The sequence below is a fragment of the Schistocerca nitens genome, chromosome 11 (genome assembly GCF_023898315.1).
Source record: "Schistocerca nitens isolate TAMUIC-IGC-003100 chromosome 11, iqSchNite1.1, whole genome shotgun sequence".
Classification (NCBI taxonomy): Eukaryota; Metazoa; Arthropoda; class Insecta; order Orthoptera; family Acrididae; genus Schistocerca; species Schistocerca nitens.
The window spans coordinates 12,666,139-12,692,601 of NC_064624.1; the positions used below are offsets into that span (position 1 = coordinate 12,666,139).

The following is a 26,463-nucleotide window of genomic DNA, read 5'->3' on the forward strand; positions in this document are numbered from 1 at the left end:
CCGCACGCGCACACGGTCTGTAACACGTATTTTATAGCTCGGGAAATGTTTTCCTACTGATGTGGGGTGGGGCACTGCTGCAGCAGCCTAGAGCAGAGTTGAAATTTAAAATTTCCCAGCAAACTGAATATTCAAAAAGATTTTGGGCTTGCAGCCGGTCGTTGTTAGCTTCCATCCACGATATTTCGAATGGACAACTGCCAGCCTTCCTCAGGTGAGCCATCCGAGACTGACGAAGATGCCCTCCATTCCGTAATATATAGTGTGCGGCGAGTATTCTGCGCGTGCGTCAAAATCGTATGCAGAGACGAACCACACCACCCGCCAGCAGCGCCCTCGCTGGTGGAACTGCAGAACTCGTCTGTCTTCGGCGTTGTCAACTGCCGCGGCCATCAGAGTACTCTGACGTCTTCGTCTGGAGCACATCTTAGAGATGACGGGGTTCCCTGCATTATCTAGCTGGTAGCCATTGTCACGGTTGATAAGATTGTCTGTCATGCGAATTTCCACTGAGTCTTTTATGATGGAGTCCCAAAAGGATGTTGCTGTCGTCAAAATTGTTGTCTTGTCATACTCCATTGAGTGTCCAGTGGAAGTGCAGTGCTCAGCAATTGCAGACTTGCTAGGTTGCAAAAGGTGAGTACAGCGCTGATATTCAGTGCGACGTTCTTCTACTGTTCGCAATGTTTGTCCTATATACGACATGCCACACTGTCAAGGTATTTTATAAATTCCCGCCTTCCGCGATACCAGATCGTCTTTCACTGATCCCGGCAGGTCGGAAATCTTCGACGGTGGATGGAAAATTACTTTCACTTGGGAGGATTCTTGCAATTTTGAAGGAAATGTTGCCAACAAACGGAAGAAAAGCTAAAGATTTAGTAGATGTGCTCTCTTCTTTCTCCACTCCCTGTTGCTTTGGCTTAATTGCAAGTGCCTTGCTAATTTGCCGGGTAGAATATCCATTCTCTTTGAAAACCCTCTTCAGATGGGCAAGCTCTTCAGGCAAACTATCTGCATCTGACACTAAATGAGCTCGGTGTAAAAGTGTTTTAAGTACACTCACTGTTTGCGACGGGTGATGGCAGCTGGACGAATTTAAATACAAATCGGTACGTGTGGGCTTACGATAAACCGAATGCCCCAGAGAGCCGTCACTCTTCCGTCTAACTGGCACACCCAAAAAAGGGAGGCAACCATTTTTCTCTAATTCCACGGTAAACCAAATGTTCTCACGAATGGAGTTGAGGTGACTAAAAACGCCATTAACTTTTCTTCTCCACGAGGCCACACTACGAAAGTGTCATCTACGTACCTCCAAAAAACAGTTGGTTGGAGGGCTGCTGATTCGAGTGCTCTCTCCTCAAAATCCTCCATAAAAAGGTTGGCCTCCGAGGGAGACAAGGTGCTACTAGTGACTACGCCGTCAATCTGTTCAAAATATTCTCGGTTGAACATAAAATATGTTGAGGAGAGAACATGCTGAAACAAAGCAGTGATTCCCACCTGAAACTTATTGCCAATCGGTGCCAAGGAGTCTGCAAGAGGTACCTTTGTAAAAAGAGACACCACGTCAAAACTAACTAAAAGATCAGAAGTACTTAGGCAGAGAGCCCCAAATCTGTTGATGAAATCGGCCAAGTTACGTACGCTTTTAAGTTTTGCGAGTGGTGTCGAAGAAGCCGTACGGCGCCTTCCTGTGGAAACTGCAGAGGAAGTAAGGAGGGAAACTTGCCGTGCTCTACTGAAGGCTCCTCCTCGACACAGTAACATTACCTCCACAGAAAGGACTGCACTGCGAAATCTCCGAGACCGGCTGCAAGCCCGAAATCTTTTTCAATATAGAGCAGAGTTTTCATCCCACTCATTACGGCCACCGGAGACGCATTTTGAAATCGGATGAGCTACTGTTCACTTTTTCATCCACTCTTTAGAAAGATTTGGCTCGTCAAATAAATTCAGGAGTGGACTGCCCGTCTCTAGTGTGCACCTAGCTGCTGTAACCTCTCCCCACTTCATCCCTGTATGCCCCAAAAGCAGCACTTTACCGTCCCCACCTCAACCCTGCTATATCTCCCCCTGCCCACCACCCAGACTGTTGCTCCCATCGTGCACAGCTGCTTGCAGTCGGGTCTCTGCAGCCAGTGGTAGTGGTCATACGTGTACATATGGTTCGCAGGAGAGCTTCTGTAAAGTTTGGAAGGTAGGAGGCGAGATACTGGCAGAAGTAAAGCTGTGAGGACCGGGCGTGAGTCGTGATTCGGTAGCCCAGTTGGTAGAGCACTTGCCCGCGAAAGGCAAAAGTCCCGAGTTCGAGTCTCAGTCGGGCACACAGTTTTAATCTGCCAGGAAGTTTCATATCAGCGCACACTCCGTTGCAGAGTGAAAACCTCATTCTGGAAATGTGTAAAAGTTTGTGTGTGTGTGTGTGTGTGTGTGTGTGTGTGTGTGTGTGTTTTGTCTACTTCAGAAGAAGGCCTTTCGAATGAGAGCTTTCTTGTTTATGAGTCTTTTTGTTGTGGCTGTCTGTGACTCAACAGCTTCACTATATGGTGAGTAGCAGTCTATCCTTTTCATAATGTTGTCTTTATTAAAATATTAACATAAATAAACTTACGATTAAAAATTTGAGTTCACAAATGTTTTTGTGAACATTGCACTTTACAGAATAAAGAGATAAGTTTGACTTAAACAGACTTTTGCCAAAAGTAAAATTTAACATAATTCAGTCTGTCGGCAATTAGTTGCAGCTAACTTTAATTTAGCTCTCAGTGCCATTATTATTTTTACTGTTAACATTATCACGGGGCCTCAAACAGAAACCATATACTTGAGGATACTTATTTTTTCATTATTTTATCATATATGCTTTCGAGCTGATCTGACGTTATCCTGTTGTTACGTAAAACAATTATGTTGTGAAACACTTTTAAGTTTGACAGTTTTAACTGGCTAATGGGAAAATATGAACAGAAATTGTGATACTTTACAATACTTCTGACATATTATAATGTTTTGCATTAAATAGGTGTATCTAGTTTTACACTAGCCTTTTGCACTGAGGTGACAAATCGTGGGACTATATACCGTGCCGGACCTCCTTTTTCCTGACACAGTGGAGCAACTCGACATGGCGTGGATTCGACAAGTCGTTAGAAGTCCCCTGCAGTAATATTGAGCCATTGTGCATCTACAGCCATGCATAATTGTGAAAGTGTTGCTAGTGCAGGATGCTGTGCACGAACTCGATTATGTCTCATAAAATTTCAGTGGGATTCGTGTAGGGCAATCTGGGTGGCCACATCATTCTCTTGAATTGTTCCGAATGTTCTTCAAATGACTCACAAACAGTTGTGGTCCAGTGACATGGTACATTGTCAGCTGTAAAAATTCTATCATTGTTTGGGAACGTGAAGTCCATTAATGGCTGTAAATGGTCTCTTAAGTTGCCAAAAGTAACCATTTCCAGTCAATGATCAGTTCAGTTTGACCAGAGGACCCAGTCCATTCCATGTAAACAAAGCTGACACCATTATGACACCTCCACCAGCTTGCACAGTGGTTGTCGATAACTCGGATCCACGATTTCGTGAGGTCTGAGCTATGATTATGTTATACTCTGTGCAAAATTCCACCAGGCGGCTTCCTCTTTCATTTCTTAGCCCCAGTCCATATTCACCTACCACGTTACCTTCTCTCCCTTTTCCTGCTACCGAATTCCAGTCACCCATGGCTATTAAATTTTCATCTCCCTTCACTATCTGAATAATTTCTTTTATTTCATCATACATTTCTTCAATTTCTTTGTCATCTGCAGAGCTATTTGGCATATAAACTTGTACTACTGTAGTAGGCGTGGTCTTCGTGTCTATCTTGGCCACAATAATACGTTCACTGTGCTGTTTGTAGTAGCTATTTTTTTATTCATTATTAAACCTATTCCTGCATTACCACTTTTTGATTTTGTATTTAAAACTCTTTAAAATTTCTTGCAAGATTTTACTTAATCTGATGCAGCACAGTAAGTATGACAGATAAGAAAAAGAAGCATCATACAGTTGTTGTTCGGCCCAGATTTCCACCTCTATGTTCCTATGAAATCCTGAATTTGTGGCCGATATATTCCAGATCCGGATGCTTTCATCAGAGATGTGAGATGGTGTGTAGCCTCAGGCTGTCGTGGGCTCTGCTTCACTGTTGGCAAAGGTTTATAATGGACTGTGGTTGACTGTGTGGAAAAGTGATGGTATATAGCTGAAATCTTGCTGTGTCGGTGTTGTTATGCCTTCTGTGTATGTTGTAGTTTTCATGAAACTAAATGGGAGCCACTGATTTCAGAATGATTATTGTATGAAAGCTTTAGATGACCATTAAATGTCTAAAGTGAAATTTTTGGAGAAAAGAATGGGACGAGATGGTAGCACTGACTGAATATAAATGTAAGAGCATATTTTTATCAATTTTAATGTGTTGTTGAGACACTGTCTGTAACAGACAGAGGTGTATTGCTAGTAAGTACATTCTGTGCTGTCCAATCAACCAACACGTAATTGTCTCTCCTAATGTTCCAGGAACCAGGAGCGGCAGAGATATATTTTGACAGAACACGGTAAGTTTCAATAGTTTGGTAATAGACTTTTAATACTTTGAAGTGATATGTTGCCGGTTGTTAAAAGGAGTCAGTAAGGCAAATCTTTTTCTAGAATTATTAAGTGTATATTTTCTGGAGACTGAAGGCCTTTGTAAGGATTGATATAGTTTCCATGAGAAACAATAGCATTTGTGTGTGTGTGTGTGTGTGTGTGTGTGTGTGTGTGTGTGTGTGTGTGTGTGTGTGAGAGAGAGAGAGAGAGAGAGAGAGAGAGAGAGAGAGAGAGAGAGAGAGACTGAAGACAGTGTAAGGCAGAGCTCAGATTGATACCCTGTTGTTAGACTCATTTTAAATTGCATCCTGACAGGAAACGTTTTTGTTGTAAATGTGTTTCCCGTCCTGTTTTAATGTAGTTTCAAATACTATCTCTCACTAAGGTTTCTGTCCACACATCTTACTTTCCCATAGTGTATCTGGACCATCTGCTATCCTGTGTCTAATAATGAGAAAACTGTATCGATATGTTGTGCTGCACTGTGAGTATCAAAAACGTAAACACATTAAGAGAAATGTGTAATAGTCATTGGTGGATAAAAACATACTGCAGAAGAAGTGGTGACAATAACTTTCAATGGGACGAGTGTGGAAGATGACGCAGCCTTTTGTAAATTCACTAGGATATCATCCTTTGAATTTCAAATTATGGCTTTTGTGATAGTATTGTATGGTACAAAGAAGACACAAATTTCAGGAAAGCAATTACAGTGTTACTCTTAATATTTTGGCAGCTGCAGTTTCAAGCCAGAGATATGCATATTTGTTTCACATTTCAAAGTAAGCGACGTCTGAAATAATACCTGAAGTACGTGGAGGACCGGTTTTGAAGCCGCGAACGATTAGCGACCTGATCTGCTTTCCGATACAGCTGCTGCTGGCCCTGAATACAGCAGCAGTTCTTTCCAAAGACCCCTGTCATCTGTTTACATTCTTACAGCTGGAATTCCCGACATTCCACAAGCATTTCTCTGCCTCGTACGATGACAGCAGTTCCAAACCGTGTGGCCTTGTCCGGTACCTTTCAGTATCGTACTGACGGACTGCGTAAACGAGTGCAAAAGCGTACAAACTACAGGTGACCTAGTCACATACGAATGCTTCTGCCGTGCAGTGGCAAGGTGCAGAAGCTGGCCAAAAACATCGGGCTGACACACTCGTGGATAGCTGTTTCCGTGTTTCAGATGTGTTGCCAACACGAGTTTGCAGTGGTTGCCAGAAACATAGCCTGAAATTTGTTGCACACTTCACTTTGGATGCAGCTTTAGATACAGATCCATTCTGTCACCTAGAAGACAAACTACAGGTGTGCAGAATATCTAAACACTGGTGTGACTGCATTGAAGATTTTCGTGGCAAGCAGAACTCTTTGTATCGTTCCAAATGTGGGGGCATCCACCAGAGTACTGTTCAGAATATATAAACGGCTAAACAGAAAATGTTCGTGCCAGTCTGAGGTCCTTCGCAGATGATGCAGTGTGAACAGTGTGGCAGTTGCGCATAGTAGAGTATATATCAGAGCATGTGTGTCAACCGTCAGCACTCGTTTTAGTTATATTTTTTCCATATACATACACCGAGGTGACAAAAGTCGTGGGGTACCTCCTAATACTGTGTTCGACGTTCGTTTGCTGGGACAGTGCAGCAGCTCGACAGGGCACGGACTCGACAGGTTGTTAGGAGTCCCCTGCAGAAATACGGAGCTGTGGTGCCTCTGCAGCCATCCGTAATTATGAAAGTATGGCCGGTGCAAGATTTTGTGTGCAAACTGACCTTTCAATTATGCCCCGTAAACTTTTGACGAGATTCCCATCGGGCAATCTGGGTAGCCTGCTCATTCGCTCCTATTGTCCAGATTATTCTTCAAACCGATTGGGAACAGATGTGGCGCAGTAACACGGTGCATTGTCGTTCTTAAAAAATTTCGACGTTGTTTGTGAACGTGAAGTCGGCGAACGACAGCAGACGGTCTCCGAGTAGCCGATCCTGACCGTTTCCAGTCGACAGTCTGTTCGGTCGGCCCACACCGGCTCGCTCGGTGCCTCGTCGAGAGCTCGAGTCCCTGCCTTCGTGGGGTCTGCACCACACTCCGACCTCGCCGTCAGATCTGACCGGCTGAAACTGGGACTCGTCTGACCGGGCCGTGGGTTTTCGGTAGTCCAGGGTCCGACCGATACGGTTACGAGCCCGGGAGAGGCATTACGGGCAACGTTACGCTGCCCGAGGCGGGATTCGAACCTGCGACCGTAGCGGTCGCGCAGTTCCGGATTGTAGCACCTTGAACCGCTCGGCCACTTCAGCTGGCCCAAATACCGTCGAGATTGCTCTGTGTCAATTGTCTCATTGGTGCCCAAGCCGAAAATGTTGATTTGAATTAGAGCATGTAAGCTTTTAACCCTCGAGCACGACACCGTTTATCTTTTGTGGAGAAAATTTAATACTGCAGGTCCTATATTTTCAGATCAGGGACACAAACCAATCTGATACCGTTAATAAGGAATATTCCTGTAGTACCGCGTGTGAATTTTACGCGATATAATCTCAATGTTATCGGTCGATACACTGTCCGCAGACCTTATGTCTAATGTCGACACTGTTAAAGATCGCAACTGCTGTTGTAAACTCTGGTTAATATGTAAATTTAGGATATTTTCACACACATTTCATCCAAACGAGAAGAACATTTGCAACTTGATATTTGTCAGTAAGCTGGTTAAAGATTCTGTGTAAAATATCTTCACAAAAAGCATAATATTGCACAAAAACTTCCATTTCGTGTAGATATTATTTTTAAAGGTGTGACATACTTCATTATAGTTTACTTCAGTTGAAGTATCATTCGAGGGTCCATTTCAAACAAAATGCTTCTATAGATCAATTCAATACTTTTGTTACATATAATATTGTAAATAATTCTAAACACTGTTCTGTAGTTTCTCAATAAAAAACTCTCTCATATCAATTTATTGCATATCAGTCATTGCAATTTATGTAAATAGGACAAAGGAACCAATGTTGTTGGACTTTGTGACTGAGCACTGAAGCCAGTGAAAACCTCAAATACCCGGGAGGATCGTTCTGAAGCAGTTTGATGTGGAACCACCACAGAAGTCTAGCCAGACTCAGTACTGGTTGGAAAAGATAACAAGGAAGCCCGATTTGTGCACCAAACCGGTCGCTTCCAAAGCCCAAGTTCAGACATTTGCTGACTTTTGTTTGTCAGTGGAATACTTAAAGCATTAGATGCAGAACCAAGGCAACCACCTGTCAGTGGTATACTGGCTGTTCCAGGAGGAATGGTGAATGTTCAGGGATGTGACAGTCTGAATGTTCATTCAAAGCAAAAAGGTGTAGTAAACACTGGGCCCTGAAATGTGTTCCTCAAGAGCTGTGAGTGCTTGTTCATCTTCACCACTTTGAAGCACATCTCTTCTCTTCAAAAATGTACTCATAGCTCTTAAGGTGGGCCATTTAGAACCCAATATTTACTTAACATTTTTCTCTTGTTTTGGTCCATACTACCACCTCTCAAAATATGGAAAGCAAAGAGCGTGCAGTACAAGAGATTTGTTTCACAATATCGAAGATGAAAAAAATTGCTCGTACTCTTAAGGTATGCACTTTAGGGCTCGTGTCTACTGGACCTTTGTGCTTCTAGCGATCATTCCTGTCGTGTCCCTCAATAATGACCATTCTTCTGGAATAACTTGCGCGAAACTGGTGTCGTCCCAAAAAACTTTAAGAAAAATATTGTGATAACGATTCCAAAGAAGAACAGAGCAGCCACGTGTGAAAATCACAGCACATTCAGCATCTGAGCTCACACTTCCGAAAATATTAACAAAAATAATACACAGACACTTTAAGAACATAAGTGAACCAATTTAGCTGAAGGTGAATTTGGCCTCTGAGAAGGCATAGGCCGTGGTAACCTTGGCATTTAGTGGCCACAAAATCCTTAAGGCAGAGGAACAATAGATCGACTCCCGTGCCTTCGCAGTATAACTGAGGGTAGCTATACGGTCAACAGAATAAATTTGTGTAGCATTTGTAGACCTCTGGAAAGCATTTCACATTGCCAAGTGGAACAAACTAATCAAAATTGTAGTAGTGATTAAACTAAACTATGGACAGAAGAAGAATAGTAAAGACAAGAAACACAAAAAAGGTGTTTAAAAATGTTTTTCATCTTCTGCAATGATTTATAATGTGACGTAAGCTGAAAATGGATTAACTAAATAAATGAAGACTATAAAACATGCAAAAATTTTGTGCTTTTATTTTATTAAAAAAACTGGAAGTGCTTTTCTTGTTGCTGCTTGTCTAAAATTCGTATCCTCTCTACTTCTATCATTGTAAGTTATCTTTGTTTCCTAATAGTAAAAACCTGTCTACTACTTTCACCACCTTATTTCCTTATCTAATTCCCCTAGCATTGTGTGATTTAATTCAACTACACTATGTTGCACCTTTGTTTTCTTGTACTGACAACTATCTCCGTAAAAGACTTCTAACACTTAATTTATATTCGGGTTTGACACATTTCTCTTTTTCAGAAATGATTTTCTTGCTGCTGCCAATCTGCATTTTATATTCTGTATACTTTTGGCCATCATCAGTTACTTTACTGTCCAAATAGCAAAACTCATATACTACTTTTACAGTCACATATTTCCTAATTTAATTCCAAATCATCACCTGCATTCCACTATCCTGATTTTACTTTTATTTAATATCATGTATTAACCATCTTTTGAATACGGTATCCTTGCTGTTCAACTGCTCTTCAAAGTCCTCTGCTGTCTGACAGAATTACAATGTCATCTGCAAACCTCAAAGTTTTAACACTCTCTGCCTCAACTTCTGTTCCCTTTCCGAATTTCTTCCGATTTTCTTTACTGCGAGCTCACTGTACAGATTTAATAACATTGTGATGAGGGTACAACCATGTCTCACTCCATTCTCAACCTCTGCTTCCCTCTCACGTTTCTTGACTCCTATAGGTGCAGTCTGGTTTCTGTACAAGTCGTAGATAATCTTTAGTTTACAGTTTTGTACCTCTGCTACTTTCAGAATTTATAAAAAATTTATTCCGGTCCTAGGTGTCGAAAGCTTGATGAGGTTGATAGAACACTTTTAACAACTGGACCAGTTACCCTCTGTAGAAATTGCAACACACTCACCATCTGGTCCAGTGGTGAGATTGTGGTGTCGTATGTCTGGAATCAGGTGTTAAGATCTTGGTATTCTGTATCTGACAAGGATGACAGTGCATTTGGCATCTGGGCATTTGCAATTCCTCCCTGGCCATCCACATTTAGATCATCAACGGATTCCTTAAATCAATAAAGCAGAATGTTGGTTGGCACGGTTCCTTTCAAAAGGACTCTGCTGATTTCCTTTCCCATCCCACTTCAGCTTGAATTTGTATTCAGTCTCTAATGAGGTAACCATTGACAAACCCTTAAACCATAATCTCCTTTCTTTCCTCCGTTTCAGAATACTGTGTAGAACAGTGACGTTATAACTGTAGCTATATCTCCAGATGAAGATGTTCTTGATTTGTACACACCTTTATTCTCTCTCTCTCTCTCTCTCTCTCTCTCTCACACACACACACACACACACACACACAAAATTATTGAACATATACACAAATTATGCAGCATATTATTAATTTTCATTAATGTTTTGTGTGTCTGTAGTAACGTAAAGGCTATAGTCTGCTCAAATGACGTTTTCATATTAAGCCTGTGCACTTTACAGCCAACATAACTGCTAAATTAGTGCAGTGATAATGTATGCAGAGTGGCACAGTGTAAAACTTTAAAATGAAATAAAAGACCTTCCTCTAAATAATGAAAAATGAATACTGCATAATATAGCAAACAAATTAAATTTATTATACATTAACAATTTTTCATTGGATAATACGTGACAAGTGGTTCAACAATATTTGTTACATTCATTGAGATCTAATCATTTCACATAACATACAGTTTTGCTTTTAGAAATTTCCGATTTGTCTTAAGGTTTGTTAAATGCTTTCAGATATACAGCAGCTATTCACTGCATGCAGTCATCTCTACTCTGTTTTACATTTATTATTACAGATTGCAAATTATGCGTGGACTGAGATTTGAAGTCAGAATAAAACGAAATACTCAAATTATTAACCAAAAGTGTTAATTGTCTGTTCAAAATTGTGTGTTATTGCTAAAATCCTGAAGTGACAAGATACAGGAACCAAGTATGCTGAGGTATCAGGTTCTTCGTTAAATGCTGAGATCGTGTAATACGTCATAACGTGACTACGGTGGTTACATTTCAGTGTACATGTTGTACAATATGATGTAATACTGTTTTTATTTTTATTTTTTTTAAATAATGCATGTTTAATACATTCACATTGTGCTCCACAGATTTGGGTTCTTCGCCACTGCGTCAACAGAAACAGCAATTCCTGCCCTGGCGGGACAAGTCGGTACCGATGTGGAATTGTCGCAGTACCGGATGCACGAGAGCGCACCTCACAGCAACTGTAATACTGCAGCGAGACAGAGTGTCGGGCAAAACTTTGAATGTAGTTCGTGCTCTTCAGCTTTTACGTTAAAGCACAGCCTCGTACTCCACGTGTTCACCCACGTACCGGGTGTGCCACCTCCGGACCACATCTGCAGAGTGTGCGGGGAGGTGTTCGACGACGCAGAGTCTCTGCTCGGGCACGTGACTGCTCACGAGGACGGGCTACGGGGGGCTCTTCAGACTTCCGGAAGATCCGAGCTGCCTCCCTACGGACGGAAGCCCCGAAAACGTCCTCACAGCTGCGATACGTGCGGCAAGGCCTTCCCGACGCCCCAGAGCCTGAACATTCACGCGCGGACTCACTCTGGGGAGAGGCCGTACGCCTGCGAAATTTGCGGCAAAGCTTTCGTACAGTGGATTCACCTGCACAACCACAAAATTACGCACTCCGACGAGAAGCCTCACCGCTGCGAAATCTGCGGGAGGACCTTCGGCCACTCCGACAGCCTGAAGAGGCACCTGCGGCTGCACACGGGCGAGACGCCGTACCGGTGCGACGTTTGCGGGCTGTCCTTCTCTCTTCTGGACAAACTCAAAACGCACAGGCAACTCCACACCGGAAAGAAAAAGTACAGCTGCGAAATTTGCGGGAGCTCCTTCGCCGCGCCGAACAGCCTGAAGGCGCACACGCGGAGGCACACGGACGAGAGGCCTTACGACTGCGACGTCTGCGGCGAAAGCTTCATGTGGTCCGCGACTCTCAAGAGGCACAGACTGACGCATACGGGCGAGAAGCCCTACAGCTGCAATCTGTGCGAGAGGCAGTTTGCCGAACTGAACACTCTGAAGAGACACTTGCAGAGTCATTCCGGCGAGAGGCCTTACAGCTGCGGACTCTGTGGAGCGACGTTTTGCTACCTCAGCTCTCTCAATGCACACGGCAGGGTGCACACGGGTGAGAAGCCGTACAGCTGCGACATATGCGGCAAGTGCTTTGCCGTGTCGAGTCACGTGAAACGCCACCGGCGGGTGCACGCGAAAGGTCCAGAGGCGCAAATCTCGTAAGAGCCCTTCCTCTTTCACTAATGGCACTAGTAACAAATACGTGTGTTTACGAAGAGACTCGAGGTATTCTAAATTGTTCTCGGGGCAATGTTGTCACGTTTTGCACCGGCGAATGGAGTTTGTGACTTCCCAGTGTTGTCGACTGTGGCTGAGCAATCAGATTTTTGTTCTGTATCCGAGAATGTTATTGATATGTGCCTATTATGTTAAATAATAAACTAAGCAGAATGGGAGAACAATAAAATGATCATTTATCTTTTGCAGTCGCCTGGTGCAAACTTCATAGAGTTTTATTTTAATAATTATTCAGGGCCTTAACATCTAGCTTTAAGACTGATTTGCTGGCCATCAGTTTTTCAAAAATATAGCTTCACGAAGGTAGCACTTGTAAAATATGGGAAGCGAAATTTATTTAGAGCTTGTACAGAAACCGGACTAAAGTTACAAGAGTCGAAGGATGTGAAAGGCGGGCAGTACTCTAGGAGTGAGATGGACAGTTGTAGCCTATCACCAATGTTATTCAATAGTAAAGGAAACAGAGAAGTAATTTTGAAAGGGATTTGAAGTACAGGGAGAAGAAATAAAGACTTAAAGACTCGCCAGTGACACAGTAATTCTGTCAGAGATGACAGAATAATTGCAAGGGCAGTTGAACAAAGTGGATAGTGCCTTAACACAGATGTATATCAACAAAATTTAAAGGAAAGCTAATGGCATGTCATCGAATTAAATCGAGTGATGCTGGGGGAATTAGATTAGGAGATGAGACACTTAAAATAGTAGATGAGTTTTGCTTTGCTGTTTGAGCAGCAGAATAACTTATCATGGTCAAATAAGACAGGGTAAAAAATGTATACTCACAATAGGAAGGAAGATGTTCCTGAAAAAAGAGATTCATTAACATTTGCGTGGAGTGTAGCTTTGTACAGAAGTGAAACATGGACAAGAAACTGTTGCAACAAGAACAAACTTTTGAAATGTGATGCTACAGAAGAAAGCTGAAGACTACGTGGGTAGATCAAGTATGTAATGAGGAGGTACTAAATCAAATTGGGGGGGGGGGGGGGAATTATTCACAACTTGACTAAAAGAAGGGACAGGTTGATAGGACACAGTCTGAGGCATCAAGGAATCATCAGTTTCATAATGGAAGTGAGTGGAGGGGGGAGGGGGGGGGGGACTGTAGAGAGAGACCAAGGCTTGAATACAAAAAGAGGTTCAAGTGAAAAGTTCTGAAGAGGCTTTTATGAAGTGGACGAGAATAAAAAGCAGCATAAACCAGTCTTCAAACTGAACAGCTGCTTTGTGAAACACATTTTTTCATGAATGAATCATTCCTATTTGTGAAAGCTAAACGTCTCCAGACCACACCGCTCACAATAGACTTCCTCATACTATGTCCTCTCAGCACAAGTTGGGACATTTTAACTCGTAAATGGGATTTTTAGTATACATTGCATAATTTCATTCAGTACTGTGCTATTATGGCACATTCTTATGTGGTAATGCAGCTAGGGTCAAACAATTGTTTATTCTACAGAAACAGGCAGTAAGAACAAATTTTGGGCTTGCAGCCGGTCGTCGTTCAATACTTTGCACGATATTTCAACTGGGCACCTGCCAGTCATCTTCAGTTGAGCCGTCGCAGACTGGCGAAAATGTCCTCCGTTCCGCAATATATAGTGTACTGTAACTATTCTGCGCATGCGTCGAAAACTTGATAGTTGAACCACAGTGCCCGCCGGCAGCGCCCTCGCTGGTGGAATAACGGAACTCAGTCGCCCTCTGCGTTGCTGTTTACCACGGCCGTCGACGCACTCTGTCGTCTTCAATTTGAGCAAATCGTGGAGCGTTCTTTCACGGTGCGTGTGGTTTGACCTATGTAAGCCATACCACATTGGCATGGTATCTTGTAAATTCCGGTCTTTCGTAGTAACAGATTGTCCTTAACTGATCCCACGAGGTCCGCAATCTTCGATGGTGGGCAAGAAACCACTTTTACCTGAAATTTTTGGAGGATTCTTGCTATTTTAAATGAAGTGTTGCCAACGAAAGGAAGAAAAGCTAAAGATTGTTCCAGCATGTTCTCCTCTTTATTCACTTCCTGCTTCTTAGTTTTAACTGTTAGTGCCCTGTTAATCTGCCGGATGGAATACCCATTTTCACTGAATACTGTCTTTAGATGGATGAGTTCTTGAGGTAAGCTATCTAGATCTGAGACAGAATGAGCTCTATGAACAAGTGTTTTAAGCAAACTCATGGTTTGCGACGAGTGATAGCAACTCGATGCTTGCAGGTACAAATCAGTACGAGTGGGTTTCCGGTAAACTGAATGCCCTAGAGAACCATCATTCTTCCTTCGAACCAGGACATCCAAGAAAGGCAAACAACCATCTTTCTCTATTTCCGTGGTGAACAGGATGTTGCTATGAATGGAGTTGAGGTGATGTAGAAACTCCAAAAAATCTTCTCCATGAGGCCACTCTATGAAAGTGTCATCCACATACCTGAATGCTGCACTGAACATCAACGTTAGACCCGCCTTTTGCAGCCAAGCAAGTCAGCTATTGCTGAACATTGTATTTCTACTGGACATTCAATGGAGTATGAGAAAACAATGATTTTGTCCACAGCAACGTCTTTCTGGGACTCCATTATTAAAGAATCCGTAGAAATACGACTCACGGAAAATCTGTTAAACCAAGACAGCGGCTACCAGCTGGACAGTGCACGGAATCCCATCATCTCCACGATTTGCTCAAATTGAAGACGACAGAGTGCGTCGATGGCCGTGGCAAACAGCAACGCAGAGGGCGACTGAGTTCCGTTATTCCACCAGCGAGGGCGCTGCCGGCAGGCAGTGTGGTTCAACTATCAAGTTTTCGACGCATGCGCAGAATAGTTACAGTACACTATATATTGCGGAACGGAGGACATTTTCGCCAGTCTGCGACGGCTCAACTGAAGATGACTGGCAGGTGCCCAGTTGAAATATCGTGCGAAGTATTGAACGACGACCGGCTGCAAGCCCGAAATTTGTTTGAACAGTCAATTCGCCAGGAAAATTTTAAAATTCACAGGCAGTAAGAATATTGCGTAAAGTTGATAACTGAACACATTACAGAACCCTGATCGAGGACCTATGGATATTTATGCATACATACCAAAACATCTACTACATAATTATTTTATGCACATCAAAAAAAATTTTGCATCAACCCGGTTCCCAGAACTCCTGAAAAGATACGTAGTCTGTGGATATTGTATCACAGATACGGACCCTTTGATTGTTCAGAGATGCCACTAAACGTGCCCAAAGATGTAAACAATCACGCATGAGCAGTGCCTATTAGATGGACGGGGTTCGACATCCAATCAGTTCCAGTCATTCCACCAGGAAGGAGGTACACGGCTCGTGTTGTCTGTAGTTAAACCGTGCCTAGACGGTCAATACCGCGGTTCGATCGCATCCGCATTATTACTTTGTGCCAGAAAGGGCTCTCGACAAGGGAAGTGTCCGGGCGTCTCGGAGTGAACCAAAGCGATATTGTTCGGACATGGAGGAGATACAGAGAGACAGGAACTGTCGATGACATGCCTCGCTCAGGCCGCCCGAGGGCTACTACTGCAGTGGATGACCGCTGCCTACGGGTTATGGCTCGGAGGAACCCTGACAGCAGCGCCACCTTGTTGAATAATGCTTTTCGTGCTGCCACAGGATGTCGTTTTCCGACTCAAACTGTGTGCAATAGGCTGCATAATGCGTAACTTCACTCCCGACGTCCGTGGCGAGGTCCATCTTTGCAACCACGACACTATGCAGTGCAGTACAGATGGGGCCCAACAACATGCAGAATGGACTGCTCAGGATTAGCATCACATTCTCGTTACCGACGAGTGTCGCATATGCCTTCAACCGGACAATCGTCGGAGACGTGTTTGGAGGCAACCTGGTCAGGCTGAATGACTTAGGCACACTGTCCAGCGAGTGCAGCAACATGGAGTTTCCGTGCTGTTTTGGGGTGACATTATGTGGGGCTGACATATGCTGGTGGTGGTCACGGAAGGTGCCGTAACAGCTGTACGATACACGAGTGCCATCCTCCGACCGATAGTGTAACCGTATTGGCGAGGCATTCATCTTCACGGATGATGATTTACACGCCCCCATCGTGCATATCTTGTGAATGACTTCCTTGAGGATAATGACACCGCTCAACTAGTAGGCAGCATGTTCTCCAGACATGAACCCTATCTAACGTTCTATTATAGATTGAAAAGGGCTGTTTAGCGACAACGTGACCCGCCAACCACTCTGAGGGATCTATGCCGAATTGCCATTGAGGAGTGGGACAATCTGGACCGACAGTGCCTTGATGAACTTGTGGAGAGTATGCCACAACCAATACAGGCAAGCATCAATGCAACAGGATGTATTACTGAGTATTAGAGGTACCGGTGTGTGCAGTAGTCTGGACCTCCACCTCTGAAAGTCTCGCTGCGAGGTGGTAGAACATGCAATGTATGGTTTTCATGAGCAATAAAAAGGGCAGAAATGATGTTCATATCGACATCTATTTCAATTTTCTGTACAGGTTTCAGATCTCTCGGAACCGAGGTCATGCAAAACTTTTTTTGATGTGACTATTTGTAGTTGATAGCAAGAGTGAACTTAGGATGAACATAGCAATTCAAAAGCAGAATATTAGAGATAGGGGCAATTTTCATTTACTCAAAGGTGGCTTCTATAAGCTTCAGAAAGAATCTGAGTCCAATATAAGTGCAAGAGGTGATCAGAAACTAAGGTTATGAGGCAGCTATTCGTGGAGTTTCATCTGTTGTAGAGAAATTAAGTGTGTGGTACTTGTGACGCATGCAGTTAGCGACCGTGCAGAGTTTCAGCCACCCACGACATACAGCACTAGTTGTAGGTAAACACAAATGGTGACTCATTTGGATAACAGGTCTCTGGCAGTGGTTTACGGTGAGACTGTAATGAACACCAGCATGTCACTGAACAGTGTGGAGGACCGCAAGGAGCCAAAACAGCACGGCATCGACAGATCTTAGCACAGCTTGTGTGGAGGAGCTGCTTCGGGACAACAGGAGGCTCACATTACGGCAAATGACAGTAAAATTTGGAATGTTTTTCAGAAGCATTCGCCACGTGGTTCGCGATATCCAGCTGTACTGGAGAGTTTGTTCACAATGTGTCCCACGAAATCTGACCAACTGATCCAAGGATACTTGCGCTGGGGCAGGTCTGCAAGTTTTGTGATGGTTCTCAGCAGAAGGGAACAATCTTCTTGGAGTTTAAATACCCCTCCTCTCCAAAGATGTTGGCAGATTTCTGCCAGGAAGCTGATGGCTTCAGTGTTTTGGGTCTTCGCAGATGTTATACTCGTGTAGGTTTCGGAAAGAGGAAATGCAGTGACTGCTGGCCAATACTGTGAGATCTTGACACGATTGTGTGAAGCAGTTGCGAGAAAATGGCAAGGAGTTTTCACTGCCAGCATTGCCTTTTGTCCTGACGAGGCACAATCTGATACCGCCGAGAAGACTATCACAGTATAGAAATGGTTTTGCTCGAACATTATCGACTACCCTCCCTACAGACCTTGCTCCAAGCAATATTCACCTTTTTCCTCACTGAGGGAGAACCTAGGAGGCCAATGATTATTTTCAGAGGAGGACAGGCAACACTTTGCGACATTTCTGAGCATGCAAGGACAAGATCACAATTACTAAAATATTCCAGGCTATCATGTCATAGGGCTAAGGGATTTCACTTCAAAACCTGACGATTTGTTCCCATCTGCGGAGGACATTTTCCCGGGGAATCGTAGCTTTGTTGAATGTCCGATTCACACCCTGGTTCGCTACTGACTGCAGCAAAATTTCACCTCCACGAGCTTCTCTACAGTGGCGTGACGTCACCTTTTGAAAATGCGAGCGCAACTGGCCGTTGTCGACTGCTGTCATCCACTGTTATCATCACACCATGGTGGAAGGTTGGTACACATCTTCTTCAGCACCGTAATCCAAATTTCATTCAATTTGATGCCCACTTCCTTCCTATTAACATTACTGGGGTGATTCACAATCTCTGTGGCCTCTCTGTAAAGCCTTTCCTGCTATCCGCTTGTGGCTGCCAGTACTTGAGTCCTATCAAAATGAATGTGTTGGTCTCCTGGCTGTAAAGCATGTTCCGCAATAGCTGATCTATCAATCAATCTCCCTTCTTCTGGAATTGCTCTTGTGCTCTTCTAGTCGTTTTTGACAGTTCTTTCTGTAATACCCAGGTACACCTCCCCACAACTACACGGAATCCTATAAACTCCAGCTTTTTCCAGCAGATGGCGAGCATCCTCGGGCTATTTTAGGTGATCGTGTATCTTCTGTGTGGGTGTGTAAATTACTGCGATGTTCTGCTTTCTCAAGATTTTTCCTATGTGACCAGACATGTCCTTAACGAATGGCAGGATAACTTTTGATTTCACCAGCGTTGACCATCACTGTGATTTCTATGCGGTGGTCTTAATGCTGTCTTCACCTCAGTGAACGAATAACCATTCTTGAGCAATGCACTGGTGAGAAGTTTAAATTCTGCGTCAAGCAGCTCTGGCTCACAGATATTCCTTGCTCTATCTGCAAATGTTTTTTATCATGCCTCGCATTTGTTGTGGATGGTCGTTTGAATCGCAGTGTAGGTAACTGTGTATGTATGTGTGTGTGTGTGTGTGTTTGTGTGTTTTCGTAAACTGTGTGGCCCAAACTTCCATCTTATTTCTTGAAATCAAGTGCATGAAGGAAATTTAATCTTGCGCCTGCCTCCTGAATCTTCGGACTGATCTCTGATCTCGTTCAGGTGTTTGTGAAAACGATCTAGTTCCTCCCTGCCATGCTGCGACAAAACAAACATACCATCTACATAATGGAACCAAATACTCGGTTTCTTGTTCACAGTTTCCAGTGCCTGCTTCTCAAATTTTTCCATAAAGAAGTTTGCTATAACCAGGCTTAAGGGGCTCGCCGCCTGTTCATGGGACTCTCAGTTCTATTTGAAATACTTTTCTCAGTGCTCTTTTTTTGACAGAGGACTTCTTTATCAACTGCTTAACACTTCTAACAAGGGAACCTCCCCATCGCACCCCCCTCAGATTTAGTTATAAGTTGGCACAGTGGATAGGCCTTGAAAAACTGAACACAGATCAATCGAGAAAACAGGAAGAAGTTGTTTGGAACTATGAAAAAAATAATCAATATGTACAAACTGAGTAGTCCATGTGCAAGATAGGCAACATCAAGGAGAATATGAGTTCAAGAGCGCTGTGGTCCCGTGGTTAGCGTGAGTAGCTGCGGAACGAGAGGTCCTTGGGTCAGGTCTTCCCTCGACTGGAAATTTTACTTTCTTTATTTTCGCAAAGTCATGATCTGTCCGTTCGTTCATTGACGTCTCTCTTCACTGTAATAAGTTTAGTGTCTGTGTTTTGCGACCGCACCGCAAAACCGTGCGATTAGTAGACGAAAGGACGTGCCTCTCCAATGGGAACCGAAAACATTTTATGGCAAGGTCATAGGTCAACAGATTCCCCCACAGGAAAACACGTCTGATATATTCTATACGACACTGGTGACGGCATGTGCGTCACATGAGAGGGATATGTTGTCGAGCCACCTAACTTGTACACTTAGCGAATGGGTAAAAAGATTCTTCTACCTTGCCCGATTTAGGTTTTCTTGTGGATGTGATAATCACTCCCAAAAAAGTGATGAAAACATAAGAGTTTGTCACATAAGCTGAAAATAAAAAATTAAACTTTCCACTCGAGGGAAGACTTGAACCTAGGACCTCTCGTTCTGTAGCTGCTCTTGCTAACCACGGGACCACGGCGCTCCTTAACTCTCATTGTCCTTGATGTGGCCTATCTTGGCATGCACTACTCAGTTTGTATATTTTACTTATTTTTTTCATAGTTCCACACAACTACTTCCTGTTTTCTCAGTTGACCTGTGTTCAGTTTTTCAAGGCCTATCCACTGTGCCAACTTATAACTAAATCTGAGGGGGGTGCGATTGGGAGGTTCCCTTGTAAGAACTTTGTCAGTAGTGTCTTTAGTAGTTTCCTATATGTTTGCAGATCTAGTAAGTCATTACTCTTATGATGATAGTCAGTCACATTCAAAATAAATGTTGCGTTTCCCATGCCAGCAGGGAGAATGATAACTCTGTCATCCGCACTGATGCATTTTCAGGCATTCCTCTAACCCATAGTTAAATCCCTTTTTGGAGGCTTTGCACGAGACTATACTCTTATGGCTTGTATATGGATTTCTTCAGCTGTAAGCTTGTCCACACTATGAATGCCTGATTCTACACTGACTATTATTTGTTCCGTGGGCACAACTCGTGGGCTAATGGAAAAATTTCCCCCTTGGCTAGCGACATATAGGAAACCCATGGGCTAATGGCAAAATTTCCATCCTTGGCAAGCAACATATAGGAAACTAAGTAAAGACCCCACTGACAAAGTTCTAAAAACTGTTACGCAGTTGATAAACAAGTCCTCTGTTGAACAGAGCATTGAGAAAATTCTGTTCAATTCAGTTGTGTGACCACCGAGACTTTACGGATTGCCGAAGGTGCACAAAGAACATGTTCCTCTAAGGCTTATAGTGAGTGCTATTGGTTTTTCCACTTATTCAATTGCCAAGTTCTTCATAACATTATTATGACTGTACGTGGGCCGATGGGATTCGTATATCAAGAATTCGGTACATTTTATTAGTAAGTAAAATGGCATAGTGGTACATCTGGAGGACATATTAGTTTTGATGTGGTGTTGCTATTCACTATGCTTCCCCTGAGTGAAGTGTTGCAACAGCTGAATCAGATTTCTCCTCCATATATTGGAAACTCTTTAAATATTGCCTCACAATCACGTACTTCAAATGGAACTAAAGGTTCTATGAACAGACGCATGATGTTGCTATGTGGAACTCCTTAAGGCCGGTTGTAACGAACTTCTTTATGGAAAAATTAGCGAAACAGGCACTGGAAACTGCGAACAAGAAACCGAATATTTGTTTCGTTATGTGGATGATACATTTTTATTGTGGCGGCATGGCAGGGAGGAACTAGTTTGTTTTCACACACATCTGAATGGAATCAATCTGAAGATTCAGTAGGCAGATGGGAGATTAAATTTCCTTGATGCACTAGTTTTCAAGAAATAAGATGGTAGCTTGGGCAACACAGTTTACTGAAAACCTACACACTCGTTACCTCACCAGGATTCAAAGCACCACCCACAAGAAAAGTAAGGCATAATAAAAACATTTGCAGATAGAGCAAGGAACATCTGCGAACCAGAGCTGCTTGACGCAGAATTGAAACATCTCACCAGCGCATTGCTCAAGAATAGTTATTCGTTCACTGAGGTGAAGACAGTGTTAAGACCACCGTGTAGAAATCATAGTGATGCTCAATGCTGGTGAAATCGGAAGTTTTTGTACCATTCATTAAGGACGTGACTGAGCACATAGGGAAAATCTTGAGAAAGTGGAATATTGCAGTAATTTACACACCCACACGAAAGATATGATATAACCTAAAATTGGCCAAGAATGCTCACCAACAGCTGGAAAAAGCTGGCATTTATAGGATTCTGTGTAGTTGTGAGGAGGTGCACATGGGTACTACAAAAGGAACTGCCAAAAAAAAACGACTCTAAGTGCACAAGGGCAGTTGCAGAAGAGGGGAGACTGACAGATCAGCTGTTGCGGACATCCTTTACAGCCGGGAGACCAACACATTCGTTTTGACTGGTCTCGAGTACTGGCAGCCACAAGTGGGTACCACAAAAGGCTATACAGAGAGGCCTTGGAGATTGTGAAGCATCCCAGGAATTTTAATAGGAAGGAGAAGGGGGTGAAATTGAATGAAATTTGAATTCCGGTGCTGAAGAAGATGTGTAGCAGTCTCCCACCGCTGGGTGATTGTAACAGCGGACGACAACACTTGACAACGACCAGTTGCACTCATGTATTCGAAACGTGTGATGTCACGGCGCTGCGTGGAAGCTCACAGTAGTGGAATTTCGCTGTAGTCAGTAGCGAGCCAGGGTGTGAATTGGACATTCTACAAAGCTACTATCCCTGACGAAAGTGTCCTCTGGAGATGGGGACGAATTGTTGGGTTTTTGAGTGAAGTGGCATAATAGCCAAGAATATTTGATTAATTGTGACAATTCTGGCAACGAAAGTTAACATTTTACAAGGAGAAGATGATTTCCAGTGTTCAAACTTGTTCCACAAAGCAATATGTGCATAAACTGATATGAAGGCTATGTTGAAAAATAACCTAAAGTATGTACTGTCAGTCAGCTGTTCTGGTTATATAAAATAAAATGTTCACATTTCACTGCAGACCTTGTGAAATAAGTCTTATTAACCACTCCTTCTACACTTTATGTGAATCGTTGGACTGAGGCATACAAATTCTGCCTAAATCTAATATTTCTGTCTGATATATCACATTTTTGACAGCACCCATACAGCTAATATTGGGCTACATCAAGTTAAAGCGATTTGTTTTAAGTATTGAGATTAACAGCAGCTCAGTAGTATGAGAAGAGGTTCAGTAGATTGTTTCAAAGTATCTGTTTTTCTCCTAACACGTGAGGGGTGAACAAAAAGTTATCATTTGAGGGCGTCGCTGCAGCGTATATGTGACACAGTGCGGCTCTGGTGCGGGTATGTGAGCAGTGATGTGTAGGCAGAGGATTAGTGTGGCGTCTGTATCTTTCAGGCACGCATACGGTAAATGTAGAAACGTGAACCGTGGTGACGTTATTGCCAAACGCATCCGAACAGGACCGACGTGCTGTTATTCTTTTCTTGGCTGCCAAAGGACAAACACCGGGTTGAAGAATGTGTATGTGGGGCAGTTAAGGAGAATTGCTGTGGCGAGGGACGCTGCTGCTTCACGATAACTCGAGATTACGTGTCACGAATGTCGTAATGGAGTAAGTCTGCCAACTCGAGTGGGATATACTCGATCACACGCCCTAAAGTCCCGATCTCTCTCTGTGCGACTGTCGCACCTCCGGTCTTTTAAAAGAGGCTTCGAAGGCTCGACGATTCGTGTCGGCCGAGGATATGCGGCGAGCGGTTACAGACTTCTTCACACAGCGGTACACGGTGTGTTACCGAATGGGTGTGATGAATGTGACGCGTCGGTGGGGTAATTGCCTTAATGCTCACAGTGATTTTGTCCGATTGGCATACTGATTCTGGACTGTGCTGCCTTCAAACGGGAACTTTTTGATCGCCCATTATACATATGTAATGTAATCTAGTAGTAGTTACCACAGTTATCAGTTTGAGTATATTAGGACTGGCCATAGTTTGTTCTCAGCAGGATGTACAGGAATAGCCATCAGTGGTTATTTCTGCCTGGTAATGTATAACTTGTCTTTTTGTACATCCCCGAAGTCTCTTCTCCGTGATAGGATCGATTAAAGCTAGTCTGCAAATGAATGACTGAGTTGCCTAAGAAAATACCTCACAATTGTTGAGTCGATAAGATAGTAATATCTGCTAGAACAAACCTTTGGGGGAGTGGAATAACGTAACAACTGGATTTAATTTAAATTCTGACCGTCCTAAATAGTATTTTTTTTTTTTGCCAGTGGCATGGTTATGATATGGAGAACTGGAAAAAAATTGATTGGACACTAACAAAGTAGCAGCATGTTATCAATAACATAAAGCAAAGAAACACAGTAAACACTTATCAACAATAGCCTGGTATTTGCGAATTTGAGACGTTCAGAGAAACATGACACGACTCACAAAAGAATTTATCAGCAGTTAAATTACTGAAACCTACATTTTGCCTAAAATATGCCATAGATAGAAACATAAAAAAGAAATACAACTTTTTCAAGATTATTGGCTCATGATGCAAATGAAATCAGTGCCCTTCTATAGCAAAAAAAGGTTCAAATGGCTCTGCTCACTATGGGACTTAACCTCTGAGGTCTTAACTTAGCGGTCGCGCGGTTCCAGACTGTAGCGCCTAGAACTGCTCGGCCACCCCAGCCGGCCCTTCTATAGCAAAGATCCAGTATACAGTAGAGAGTTAATTATTTGAACTAATTGGAGTATGTGGGTGTTAGGAAAACCAGTTTATCCAAATAATCCATCTGTATACTTTTATTTACCACTATGAATTACATATATTTGTAATAGCATGAATCTCTCTCATCATTACAAAGACAATTATGGTGGGAATGTATGAGTGACAGCCCAGTAAACAAGATATTATATAATACACATTCTTATTGCATGTACAGTACATACATATGTAATTAATGCTTAAAAGTATCCTTAATGTTGATCTGTCTAAGCAAGCCTACCAGTTTACGAGCAGTTAAGTCGCACACTTTCTTTCAGAACAGATATCTGATACTGTTCACTTTCTTCTTGAGAGTCAAACCATTGCAAGGCAGTACCTAAACATTTAGTAGCAGCCAGTATACTTTCAATTTTATTTGCTGGATCACTAGTTGATGAGACACTGGGACACGAGTTTGATCAGTAACAAGGTTTACAATTTCACTACCTTTCATGTATCGAATCATATTATTTTTTCGTTATTTTCTATTCTTATATATAATCTACATGTAAACTGAACGGGTTATATAGACACCACCAAAAGTAAATTAATGAGCTATTTTGTAGGAAGGGTAAGGTTTTGATGCACCATTAAATATCTGTGGGAAACAAAATAGGAAATATGCTCTTCAGTTTATTAATTCCTTTATCTTCACTCTTTTGTTTTGATAAGTGGTAGTGTACAGACGTATGCTTGGATCCTTCATACCAGTATTGTTAAAAATGTGAATTTCAACTGTAAATTAAGTGTTATGAAAAATTATTAGAAGATCAAAATTTATTCACACATTTAAGACGTCCATTCCTATCTGTTCATCATTCCACTTGTTGCCGAGATCCTGCATCAAGAGGTTTGGAGGAGACAAGAAGAATTTATGTGATATCCGGAGGAGCGATCCTGCATCGACATTGCCACAATCGTGACTAAACACAGTGGAATTAATGTGAATCGGTAAATAATGCAAATTATGAGTATTCACTTTGAATGTATTGATATTGGAGGTCTGTTCATGTTGGTATCGGTTAAAGTTCACCCAGGACTGTGTGCAGATTCATAAATTACCTTCAAATCTCTTTCAACTATTCTCTCCGATCAATTTTTCCAATTTTTTCAAGCAATTATTATTAATCAATTACCATCATTTAACATACATATTCAATGGCATCTGTTTAAAGGATGGCACTGAGCGAAATATGAGGTAAAAATTTTTAGATAAAGGAGTGATATTATTGTTACAAGAAACTACTGAAACTTTCGTTGTATTTGTTATATGTCTGTGAGATTTGGAATCATAAAAACATTGAAGGAGCAAACTAAAATTAAATGCTGCTTACAAACGAGATGAGCTGGGAATGCTGATTTCAGCAGTAAAGGTCGGAAGGTGCTACACTGTACGCTTATACGGCCGCGTTTGGCGCCGTCTCTCTGGCAGCAGATAATATCTTTTCCTTCCAATTAATATCCTTTACGGACAGTGCATTTCTACAGAAAAGACAAAAATTTGTACAAAGTCATCATTAAAGCGAAAGACAAGTCTTTCAAATTCTATAAAACTGTCAGATAATAATCAAGTTCATTAGTGAATATGCAGCTAAACCTACTTTAATTGAAAAGTACCGATAGAGACAAAATATCATTTATGAAAAAAAGAAAATTTTGTTAATAATTTTGTTAAAAACTATCCACAATTGTGTCAAAGGACATGGGCGTTGTTGAAAATTCATTAAGAAATGCAATATGCCAAAATGTCGGAAATCTGAGCTCGGCAACAGTCGAAGGTAATGCGCCAACTCGTGAACTGGCCGATGGCAACCAAAACAGTGAGGTTGGCATCTCACTATCGATAAATGATGACACCAGTAGTATAACTAATCGTGATGCCACTTTTATGACCCTCAATGAGACAATTTCTGAGTTCTCAACAGGAAACATTTTTTCAAATAGTGAAACTGAAGGACACAGCAGTGAAAATTCCTTTGCTTGCTCACGACATTGCAAACGCAAGAACAGGGAACAGTTCATAAAAGTAATGTAATTACTAGTGACGC

General features: G+C 42.5%; 1 protein-coding gene across 4 annotated transcripts in view; it reads left to right on the forward strand.

Moving 5' to 3' along the window:
* Positions 1 to 12,498, forward strand: part of LOC126213082 (zinc finger protein OZF-like) — a 123,060-nt gene extending 110,562 nt beyond the window's left edge. For all 4 annotated transcript variants that reach the window (XM_049940670.1, XM_049940673.1, XM_049940672.1 and 1 more), the window contains 2 exons: positions 4,572 to 4,609; positions 11,068 to 12,498. In XM_049940670.1, the coding sequence (XP_049796627.1) occupies positions 4,572 to 4,609; positions 11,068 to 12,235 (1,206 nt within the window). In that variant the 3' untranslated portion in view covers positions 12,236 to 12,498. The remainder of the gene's footprint in view (positions 1 to 4,571; positions 4,610 to 11,067) is intronic.
* Positions 12,499 to 26,463: the final 13,965 nt, after the last annotated feature.